Source organism: Octodon degus, unplaced genomic scaffold, assembly GCF_000260255.1.
Source record: "Octodon degus isolate 3935 unplaced genomic scaffold, OctDeg1.0 scaffold00017, whole genome shotgun sequence".
Taxonomy (NCBI): Eukaryota; Metazoa; Chordata; class Mammalia; order Rodentia; family Octodontidae; genus Octodon; species Octodon degus.
In genome coordinates this window covers 4,732,607-4,745,081 of record NW_004524593.1, presented here as the reverse complement: position 1 = coordinate 4,745,081, position 12,475 = coordinate 4,732,607, and the positions used below count along the sequence as shown (strand labels likewise).

General features: G+C 34.6%; 1 protein-coding gene across 1 annotated transcript in view; it reads left to right on the top strand.

The window, feature by feature from the left end:
• Positions 1-9,433, top strand: part of Suco (SUN domain containing ossification factor) — a 90,871-nt gene extending 81,438 nt beyond the window's left edge. The window contains exons 21-24 of the mRNA XM_004626909.2: positions 1,246-1,400; positions 1,966-2,057; positions 7,811-7,866; positions 8,821-9,433. Coding sequence (XP_004626966.1) covers positions 1,246-1,400; positions 1,966-2,057; positions 7,811-7,866; positions 8,821-9,264 — 747 coding nt within the window. The 3' untranslated portion in view covers positions 9,265-9,433. The remainder of the gene's footprint in view (positions 1-1,245; positions 1,401-1,965; positions 2,058-7,810; positions 7,867-8,820) is intronic.
• Positions 9,434-12,475: the final 3,042 nt, after the last annotated feature.

Here is a 12,475-nt window from a genome sequence, read left to right as displayed (position 1 = left end):
TTAAAAAAAAAATAAAAAAAATAAAGTTTCAGAAATATAATCTTGTGTGACATGGCTTTAATAATTTAGGTCTTACCTATAATACAGGCACAAAGCTGTTTAGGCTTTATTTTCAATATCAAAAGACTTGTAAATTTGCTCAATAAAGCAAAGCTTTCTTTGATTTAACAAGTATTTATGAGTAACCTTTAAATGTAAAGCGTGGGCTGTAGCATCCTGAGTTAGGACATACAATGCTGACCTGGCAGAATTTTCATTCTGGGAAGGGATAGCATACATATAGAACATACATGTTTAAATGATAATTTCTCCTATTGTAAGTAGTATGAAAAGAGTGCAGTGTTGGTGTGTAGTGCAGTGTTAGTACTGAGGGAGACTGCTTTTTGTAGGACCCAAGTTTGAAACATGATACTTTGATGGGCACAAAGAAATCTGCAGTGGCTAAAGCAGAATGAATGAGAAAAATTAGGCTGAAGATGCCTTTAAACTATTGGCAGACACTTGCCTAGTCATGTAGAATTTTATAACCCATTTAAAGTTCGAATTTGATCCTAATTACTACTTGTTCCTGGAAAACACTAAGTAAGGATGAGATGTGGATTGCTTCACTAGTGCTTATGGGGTTGCAGAAGCCCACTTCCTGCTCTGTGGGGAATTAATTGCCTGTTGCGGATGAGCAAGAGCAGAAGCAGGGAGGAAAGCAGTTAGGGTGCAACTACAGTGACTTGGGTGAAGTGTTGTTGACTTGGACTAGGAGGACTTCAGAAGCAGAGACTAGTACAGGCTTGTTGCATTCATGGTATATTGAAGAGGCAGAGAAACAGGGTGGGCTGAAATATTGCATGTATAGAGAAGAAATAAGGATGATTTCCAGGTCTTTGGTTTAAATATCTAGATGATCATTGGTTCAGTTTTGTGTGACAGAAAAGACTCCTGGAGAGCACTTTTTTCTCCCTAAGTAAAAATAAATGCAAATAGAAAGACAAACCAAATATGAAAAAAATGATGGATAAACATAGCTGAAAAGCATAAATATATCCATTGTACTATTTTGAAAACTTCCATAGTGTGAAATTTTTTAAACAAAGAAATAGGGTAAGGAGAAGGCAGAAAAACAAATATTGCATTAACAGTTAATTTTTCAAAGAACATGCCCACCATTTTGTGGTTTGAAGTTTAGAGTCACTATATTTTCCTAGGATAATTTATTATAATTTTTATTGTCTAACCCTCTTTTCATCTCAGGTTTCAGATCGACAAAGCTATCTTATTATAGCTTTAATTCTTTGTGTTGTCTTGGGACTGATGCTTTGTATGCAGCGTTGTCGCAACACTTCTCAATTTGATGGAGATTATATTTCAAAACTTCCCAAAAGTAATCAATACCCAAGCCCTAAAAGGTAATACTAGCATTCTATGTCACAATTTTCTTCTTTTTTGCCATCCTTTTAATATTTGTGAGAAACACTGAGCAAATAAAAAAGTAAAAAGTGAAACTCCCACATGATTATCTTGAAGCCTTTTGGTAGAAGATATCCTTAGGTGAGTGAGATGATCTATGCCTACATGGCTCTATAGCCAGAGAAAACACTGATAGTAAGTGTATAAAATCCTTGAAATTGGTTGAGAAAGTACTCATGTAGAATTCAAATGTAGAATTAAAAGGTATTTTAATATTACAAATTTTAGATGAGAATTTTTTATACGTACTAGCAATAATAGTTATAAAGTTGCTTAATAAATTTGCATTGGGTTAACAAGTTTATTGAATATCTATAAGGTGTAAGCTGTACAGTCTTGGGGCACATAACAGTGAATAGCCCCTGGCTTCAGAGGGCTTACATTCTGGGGGGAGGGATGGTTAGTTTGGGTTTAGTCTCTTATGTACTGTTCTCAGTAACCCCAACTGCAGAGTAATTGTAGTGTATGCATTGTATGCAGTATTAATTTTTCTTAATTTGTTAGGTGTTTCTCTTCCTATGATGATATGAATTTGAAAAGAAGAATTTCATTTCCACTCATCAGATCTAAGTCTCTCCAGTTAACTGGCAAAGAAGGTAATTTTTTGTGCTTATATAATATGTGTATAAAAATATTACTTCCAGCATAAATGTGATGTCACTGTTGTGTTCATGATGACCTGCAACAAAAAATGAATACAAGAACTGATGTGTTTGTGCTGTGTCACAGCCTCTTTATTATTTTCAAATTTATTTCTCTTTGTTCTTTTAAAATCCCAAAGGGTAGGGAGGGGGGCTTAGTTTATTTAATTAGCAGTTGGTAGTTTTGTTTGCACATGCTCCTGTTTAGAAGTATTTCTTTTTAGAAAGGGATGTTTGAGAAAGTTCAACAGATATGGAAAACCTGAATGTGCTCCCATAGCATCCTGTGCTTATCTGCCTCCTCTTCCTGTACAGGTAGGATCCCTTTTGTGTCAAGTTTAGGACCATGAGGTACTTTCTAAGTGAAAATCCAATCTGTTTCTCTTCTATAGCTCCAGACTATAATTGAGTTCCTTTGTCTAACTAACATTCATTATATACTTGGCTTTTAAATGAATGGGTATGCATACTGATTGGCTGTTTTCTTATGTTAGTATTTCTGTAAATAGTGCTTATTAAGAAACTTTAAAATGATGTGCATAACAATATTAAAATAAGAAATTATGTAATTATGAAAGCTCGTTTAATAATCATTGGCTGTTCATCCTTTCTTTTGGATTTGTAACTGAGCAGCATGTGTCAGTCGATTGAATCATTTACATAAGTGGTTCCTGAACTTCACTAGGATATTGTTATCACAAAGCTTTCCAAATATAACACTTTAGATAATGTTTACTTAGGTCAGGTAAATCTCTTTGTCCTTCTTGCTTTTTCTTTTTCTTTTGGCTGCTGTCTTTTGTTAAAGTGAAATTTCTTATTGAAGTACCACATACAAGAAAACATAATGATCATATATAAAGCTCAAGAATTTTCAGACTCAACATGCCTATGTCCCTACATCCAGATTAAGAAGCAAAGTACGTGTTATCAACATCTCAAAAACTTCATTGTGCCCTTTCAGTTACTTACATGTCCTACTGGGGAGACTATTTATTTGACTTTCAAATGCTGTGTAGTTGTTTATATTTTTTCCACATTGAATCTTCAATAGTTCATCCATTATAATTGAGGTCTCTGTACACCTAACATGGCTCTTGCAGAGGTTCACACTGCAGTTAGCTGGGATTTTCTGCAGCTACCTGTAGGTCTTTAGTTTGGGGTCAGTGGTTAGCTGTCAGCCTTGTGACTTCATCTCTATTGTCTAAGAAGAGTATTAGCTTTTGAGATTATTCAGCTTTTATTTATTCAGACACAATGGCAGCAAATTTCTTAGGTGCTTAACCAGAAACAAAAAATCCAATCCTAATATTTTTTCCAAAACTGGGGATTGATCCCAGGGCTACACATCCAGTCCCCCCCCACCCCGCCTTTGAGACAGGATCTTGCGAAGTTGGCCAGTCAGTGTTTTCCTGCCTCAGCCTTCCAGAATATTGGAATTTAGACACAAACCACTGTGTTCGCCTTAACTTTATTTTGTTTTATTTATTTAGTATAGGGCCTCACTACACAGCTGGGACTTGTAGTGATCTTTCTATCTTAGCGCCCCCCCCCCCAGCTCTGAGATTACAGGCATGTGCCACGTGCCACCACGCCAGGTCTTGGTGGCCTGCAAGGCGTGCCCGGGGGTCCAGGGCTGATGTAGCATGCAGTACCAGCAATCAAACCCAGGTCCTTGCGCTTGCCAGGCAGGTTCTTGGAGCACTGAGCTCTCTGCCCAACCCCCTGTCTTAAATTTGTATGTGATTTTTATGTACAGCAGTGTTGAATCGGAATAGTTAATTTGTAGATCAGTTTAGGTTTTCTGTGAATAGTATAAGGATGTTTCTGAGAATAAAAATAATTTTGTTTTCTCCTACAGTCCTTACAGGTTTTTTGTTACTTGAGAGCTTTATCATTTTCATTGGTGTTAACTAGAAATAATAGATACTCTTGTCTTTTTCAGAGGACAGAGACTCATTACTTACTACTAAGTGTTTATATTTGTTGTGGATATTTTGTAAATACCCTTTATCTGAGGACATTCCTCTCAGTTGGCTAATGGTCCCCTTCTTCATGATCTATTTTAATTTTGCCAATTTTTTTTTTTTTTTTTTTTGGTGGAACCAGGGGTTGAACTCAGGCCTTTGCGCTTGCCAGGTAAGCGCTTATTCCACTGAGCCATCTCCCCGGCCCCTGTTTGCTGAATATTTTTAGCAACCTTTGAAGTGATACTTTATGCTCTGAAAATGCCATTACATTGATTATCTTTAACTGTTCACTAATGTTTGAGGCCTTTATCTCAGTCTGTATTTGACTTGCATTGTGAAGCACCAGCTAGTCATGTGTGTGAATTTTTGTATATATTATTTAATCTAACTTTAATAACTAGAAATTTTGCATCTATTCATGAATAATAAAATGACAGATTTTTTCTCATGTCAGGTTTTGGTATGTAAAGCTTAAAAAATTTAGGTAGGTAATGTTCTCTCTCTTTTTTCTTTTCCCTCAGAAGGACTTTGAGATAATAATAATTTTTGAATCAGTTAAGATATTCCAGACATGTCTAAAAGTTTGGAATATAGGTTATAGGAAAAGGGTTTTCTGGTCACTTTATGGTACTGAGGATTGAACTTGGAACCTTGAGCTTGCCAGGCAGGCGCTTATGCTACTGAGCTATATCCCTGGCCTTGGTGACTTCTGATTGTTGTTTATTTTTTACAGATAGTTTGTTTTTTCAGATTGATAACATTTATTGTAGGGAATTTGTCATTGTTATGATAAATTTCTTTTTTCTGGTCACTTTGAACTACAATTTCCAAGAATCCACATGTTTATTCTGAATGTTAAAATGCATTAGCACAAAGATATTCCCATGTTATCTTTGTCTTGTTAATTGTTCTTTTTATACTGCTTCCCTGCTTTCATTAGACTTTCTGGTGATGAGTTTTGTTTTTTCTTTTTTGAGACAGGGTCTCACTATGTAGTTCAGGCTGGACTTGAACTTTAAAACCCAGTCTGGCCTCAAACTCATAGCAATCCTCCTGCCTCAGCGTCACAACTGCTGGGATTATAGGCATGCTGCCATGCCAGCTCCATAGACATTTTTTCAACAAAGTTAAGATATTTTTGTAAATGAAATTTAGCATATATATTGAAATACTTTTAACACTATGGAATATGTAATTTGGGGAAATACTTGAACTTCTCTCTACTTTGAATTTATCTCTTGTTTTGCTCTGTATTTAGTGTATTATGTATTATATAATATTTTGTGTTTTTCTTAATTGTAACTTCATGGTATTGCTACATTTTGTATTTATTGCTCATGTACCTTTGCACACGTTTTACTAAATTATTTATGCTTATTAAATCTTTAGTACTTCTCATTTGTCATAACTTCTGTTAAATGTCTGAAATATTATTATTTTTTTACCTTTAATAATATTTGAGATTTAGACTCTTTCATTCATAATTTTTTTCTCTTTTAACTAGTACTAGAAAGTTCTATCCTATTTTTTTCCCTTCAAACATTATCTCTAGCCCATTCTTTTTTAGTTCTCAAATTTAATTTTCAGCTTACAAGCTTTTCATCTTTTTGTCTTTATGTTATAATTCAGATAATTTTTTTTTCTGATTTCTTTTCCGCTCTGTATAGTCTATTATTAAGTTATTCCATTGGATTTTTAATTTCATTTATTATTTAAGAGTTTTATATTTTGTAGTGAAAAAATGGATCTTTTTTTGTTTCCTGAAGATATTTTCAGGTGTCTTTTTTTATTTAAATATAATGTGTTTGTGGTTTTTAATATTTAAAATAATTCTAATGTTTTAAAATTTTATGAATGTGTTCATGCCTTTGTAAGTTTTTACTCCAGGTATATTACATCTCTTTTATGCTTTACTGTCTTTGTGTGCTGTTCAGCTTTGAAAATTATTATAGGGATAAATTAAACAGCTAAAGTGTAAGTCCCTCTTCTAGAGGAAATTTTTGCTTGTTTTGCATTCATACAGCATTTTATATTCGTGGCTTGAAGTTTGTGGGCTATCAGGTGTTGGGAATTTGAGCCTCAAATTAATTCTTATGCTCAAGATGCAGTCCTTTCAACTCTTAGTTTATGTTCAGAGGGTAAAGTCATTTTAGGACTACTCTGTGAGTGCCAGAGCTCTGATTTCTTTTTTTTTTTTTTTTAATTTATTTCTTTTTTTTATGTGTTTAGTACAGGGGATACAGGGTCTACAGGATTTCACTACATAGAACAGACTCGTAGTGATTGTCCTGTTTTTAGCCTCTCAAAGGGCTGAGATTACAGGTACATGCCACCATGCCCAGTCTCAATCACAGTCTCAGTGCGTCTTGGGGGCGGGTCTGGCCCAGCACACCAGGATAGAACCCAGGCTTCCACGCTCTGCCTAAGCAGGCACTTTAGTCTGCTGAGCTATCAGGCCGGCCCTGAGAGCTCTGATTTCTGATTCAAACTTTTCTGATATCATCCAAACCAAAATTCTTATGTTCTTATATTGTCAAATGTACTCAAGACAAAAAATGACTTGTGTTCTATTTGGATTCTTTTTATTCCTTCATTGGCCCAGAAATTATGGTTTCAATGTTCTTTTGGTTTTTTTCTATTGTATTCAGTTGCTTTCAGTGCAGAAGTTTATCTAAATAATGATGATCATTCCTAGAAATAGATACATGATTTTTTTTTAAAGTTTTGAGATAGCTCAGTAGAATAAGCACTTGCCTGGCAAGTGCAGGGTCCTGAGTTTGATCCCCAGTACTGCAGAACAAACAAACAAACAAACAAACAAACAAAGTTTTGAGAGTAGTGGTCTGTAGAAATGACTGTGTAGAGGAATGTTTCAATATCTTCATCAGTGACTTTTAACAGAATCTCTGGACATGTATAAGAATTATAGTAGTCAATCATATCATTGATAAATTTCTGGTATGTAAAAGTTTATAGATAATTTACTACTTTAAACTTAGTGCTTTCAGACTTTAAAGACTTCTTTTATTGAAGACCTTAAGTCTCATTTCCGTGTGTGTGTGTCTGTCTGTCTGGTCAGTTGAGTAGATTAGGAGTAGCTTGAATGTGCTTTGAGTGATGAAATTTTAGGTACTTTAGGCTAAAACTTACAGATCTAATTTACTTACTGTGCCAGAGTGTTTATTCATTTTTGCTCAATCATATATATTGCATGTTCAAGCTATTTTTAGATTTTGGAGCTTAATTTAATCTTAGAAGTAAACAATTAGGAAAAGTTCCTGCATCTTTTCCCTCTGTCTTCTTTATACCACCGTCACAAATGCTTGCTGTGCATTTTTAATCCACCTTTGGGCACAATGGATAATTTAGTCTTTCAGGAAAATATTCAAATAATCTGGAGGTTTGTTGTTAGCTTTTTTCTTGTAAGATAGGAGGATAGGGCTGGTCTCAGAAGGATCTTTATTGTGCTAGTTGATAATCAACTGTTAATTTAAAATATAACAAGGAAATATAATGACTTGAAGGTGATTAACCTTCAAATAATGACCAGCTCCAAATTAAAAATGTTACTGTCTCCTGCCTTGCCTCTTGTGGTTTACTAATGTAACATACGTAAGTGCATAGCCAGGTATAAACATATAATTATGTTTCTATTAATAAAATGACCACTGAAAGATAATATATATTTACTTATAATGTAATCATATTTTCATTTTACATCTGCTTTTTTTTTTCTTGTAGTAGACCCAAATGATTTATACATCGTAGAACCTCTGAAGTTTTCTCCAGAAAAAAAGGTAATATCCTCTTCTTTTGAAGTTTATTAGTATGGTAGATGATAAATGAAGACATAGATTGAAGATATAACTTTAGCATTTATTTTTCAAATGTGGTGATAATGTAAATAAGTGTTTACAGTGGTCAACAAAAGTATGACTCATGCACCATTGTGCCTTATTTTGTATGAGGGCGGAGCCAAGAAATATTTCCTCAGAAAGATAGTAAGAGACCTATAAAACATAAAATGTTATTTTCCATCCTGTGAAGAAAATGCTTACAGATCTTTGGGTAATAGTCATGATTTATTGAGAATCCATAAATTCAAGGTCTGTGCATACACTTCTGTTACTCTTACAACTAGAACATGGTATATCCTCATCTTTTAAATGAAAACAGTGCTTAACGTGACTCACTAAATAGTGGCAAGATTCAGAATGTACTTAGACTTTTTTGCTACAAACCTACTTTTCCATTTGCCTGTCAAATTAAATTATACTCATTTTGGTTAGTGACAGTTGTCTGAGTTAAAAAAAAAAGTGGGCTTTATAGTTGGACAGTTTAAAAGATTCAGTTTCAACTTGTTCATTTGTTGCTTTGTATTTTGGGCAAGGAACTAATCTTCTGAACTTTATTTTCTTATTTAATAATCTATGATCAACTTCTTTCAGGGTTAATAAGGCATATGGGAAAGCCAGTATAATATCTGACACATAGTGGGTAAATATTAAAATGTTAGTGTTCAACTCATAGTTAGAAGGTAAGCAGTTAAAACATTTGATTCAGTAATATTTATAAAACAGGAAGGTGATGTTATGCCATAATAGTGTGTGCTTATGTGCATGTGTGTTTTTAATGCTATTTTATTTTTCACCAGGTGGTGGCACTTTGCTCCTGAATTCACTCAGCTCTCTTGGGTATTTAATAAGGTAGCTTTAGAGGTCTAATTCCTGCCCTCTTATTTATGTTTACAGAAGAAACGCTGCAAATACAAAACGGAAAAAATTGAGACCATAAAGCCCGCAGATCCATTGCATCCAATAGCCAATGGAGACATAAAAGGAAGAAAGCCCTTTACGAACCAGAGAGATTTTTCTAACATGGGGGAAGTTTATCACTCTTCTTATAAGGGCCCTCCATCTGAGGGAAGCTCGGAAACTTCATCACAGTCAGAAGAGTCCTATTTTTGTGGCATTTCAGCTTGCACAAGTCTGTGCAATGGACAGTCCCAAAAGACAAAGACTGAAAAGAGGGCTTTAAAACGAAGGAGGTCTAAAGTCCAGGATCAAGGAAAATTGATAAAAACTCTAATACAGACTAAGTCAGGATCATTGCCAAGCCTGCACGACATAATCAAAGGAAACAAAGAGATCACCGTGGGAACATTTGGTGTTACAGCAGTCTCGGGACATATCTGATATTAATCGAACTTTTCATACTGGGGGCTTTTTTTGTTCTCTGAAGAACAGTCTGTGGTATTTGAAGGTATTGGGGAGGGAGAAAATATTGGGAGAAATATTCTGAAATTATGATTTATGCCTTTTGAAAAAGTAGATGGGATTGTGTCAATCTTGGTTAATGAGCTACAGTTTTTATAAAGATGTTTTTTCACAGATTAATTACTGGGCCAAAAGTAATTTGAAAGCCCAGTACCTTGGGTGGAATAGGAATGAAAGCCTAACCCTCTTCCTTTAGCTTTGTTCCTATTTCTTGCACCTTCCCCATATTTATGTGCCTTTTGTCTATTTATAATGCCACTGGAAGAGGAGGGAGAACTTTTTCTGTCATTTGATTTCTTTTATAGACTTGTTAGGTTTTTGAAGCCGCAAATACAATGAGGTTTTAAGGCAGTCTGCACCAGAGGCTCAGTAGTATGTCAGAGACCCTGAAGACTTGCTGAATGAGTCTCTGTTTAGCAAACTCACTGGAAGTAAGCATTTGCTGGAACATTTCAACATGTTCTTTTAGGTGAATAGTGATGCTCTGAATGTTATTTTCTTTTAATTTCTTGGAGCAGGATTACTTTTTTCTAAGTTACTAACTCATTGAGGGGGAAAAAACTGTAAGATCTTTTCTTGCACATGACCGGTATTTGCAAACAGATTTTTTATAAATTCACCTTTAAACACAACCAGTTGTGAAAGTTTCTTTAGCTATGTTACACTTTAGACATTATACAATAAACACTAATCCTCTAAACTTTCACATCACTGTTTTCTAGTACAAATATAAAAAAGTGGAAGGCGTGACGACTGAGTCAAGGTCTCAAGGCGTAATCACTGCCCACATCCGTACGCTCAGAACAAGCTTGTGAGTTTGTCAAGCTTTGTCTAACTGGTCAGGTCTAAAGGGACTGCTATTCCTTGGTGTTTGCTTTGTATTGGCTACAATGTGCAGAGATACATAAGTGTGGTGTCGATGTGTTTGTCTGTCTTATTTTTCCTTTAAAAAAATTAGCAGTGACTGTATTTGAACACAATGATTTCTTAGTGTGAGATTGTACAGTAATGAGTGAAAGTGGAACATGTTTCTTTTCTAAAGGGAGAGAATTGACCATTTGTGTTGTGAGATTTAAGTTATAACTTATTGAGCACTTTTAGTAATAACTGTTTTTGTTTAATACCTTTCTTGGGGTATTATTTGTAATGTGACTTATTTAAAGCCCTTTTTGTTTAAGTTGCTGCTTTAGGTTAGCAGTATGTTTTAGGAAACTTTTTTTTTTTTTTTCTAGTCTGCACAGTTAGCCAGTCAGAGCAGGAGGGCTTGATGGTATAGAAGCCCTTGAAAAAAGGTCCAGATGAGAACAGAGTGGGAAGTCACACCATCTGTCTGTTGTGGAGAGAAGACTTCCAATGTGTAACTACAGAGCTGTAGTGCCATTAGAAACTGTGAATTTCCAAATAAATCTGAACACTTGTCTTTATTAATTATTGCCTCTTCCATCCTTTGAAAGAAAATGCACACATTTTTACTAATTTCTAAAATAGACTTTTTTGTCACTTTTAAAATAAAATACAAGAGCATCTCTTTAAATATTAATTCCAGTCAACAACAAACTAAGGTGTCCTCACATAAACATGTTTCCCCCCAGGCAGTGATAGAATCATTTTGTAACACCAAAATAACAGTGTTGAATTTTTATTTAGAAGTTGTATATGTGTTTTTTTTTTCTCTTGTGTTAGATGTCATATTTAAAACTAGTAATTTTTAACTTCCATATCAAATAGCCTAACAACATTTTGTAACTTGAGTTTTATTTTTTCTCTCTCATTATAACTACCTAAAGGGGGGGTTAAAGTAACACTTCAAGAATGAAAACTCTTGCCAGTAGATCTAGGTCTGCTTGAGAAGCACAATACACACAAGCTGAACATCCCTAAACAAATCCACAGTGCTCCAAAGTCCAAAACTTATATGTATTCCAAATGGAAATTCAGTGTTTCCTGATGACCAACCTCATTTTCTTTCTTTTTCTACTGTTAAGTAAAACATTAAAATGATATGAAATAAATTTACCAGACTGAAGAATTAGCATGGGCAAGGTTGCAAAATTAAATTCATTTAATGAAGTTAAATGGAGTTTTAATGTGTATTGAGCAGTGAGTGCGCTGTGCTGGCCCCACCCCTGGGGCACGCTGAGACAGCGATTAAGACTGGGCATGGTGGTACATGCCTGTGGTGCCAGCCCTTGGGAGGCTGAAAACAGGAGAATCACTAGGAGTCTGATTGGTGTAGTGAGACCCTGTACTAAAATACATAAAAAAGAGATAATAATATGTATTGAGGGTGTACAGAATTTGAAAAGTAAAGTGGTTTTTCAAGGCTTATTTAGTAAAACAGCACTTCTTTGCACCATGCTGTTAAAAACTTGTATCTCCCAGCATCAGCCACCTCTCCCTACCAAGGATGTCTTGCTCCCTAGCAGCAATTTTCAACTATGTCTCTAGTTGCTGTCCTTATCTTGTGCTGTTTATTGACTTTCCAGTTTTAGACACAGGCCCAGTTTGAATAGATGAATTCATTGGCACAGAAATGAAATACATTAAATTTTGCTTTTAACATGGTTGAATAACTCTAATAAAATATAGTATGTTGTTACATAACTAAGAAATACTGCTTTTAAACTACACTTCATAGAATAAAGTCACATACTTCTTCAGCTTTGTAAATGGAAAATTTTCAAATACATATAAAAGTTGAACTCAGTGTCCCAGACTTATCAATTAACATTTTTAACTTTCTATACATATTGGCATATGTTTTCATACATGTGTGTATAAAATATGTATATTTGGAAACAACCTTTTGAAGGTGATTTAAGATATTATGACCTTGCACCATAAATACTTTAGCATGTTTTCATAGAATAAGGACATTCACATGAGCTACCTGACCGTAATACCAGTATCACACCGAAGAAAACCGGTAATTTCCTAATACCTGATATATAGTATGTAGTCCCTTATGCATCCATATATTTTATTTTATTTCTTTTTTTGGTCTACAGTCCAGCCAAGTTTCATTTGATTGAAATGTGTATTTAATATCTTTTAAAAATTATGCTGTTTTATGACTACATCTTCCTTGTGCAAGGGCCGTGTGTGTGTGTGTGTGTGTGTGTGTGTGTGT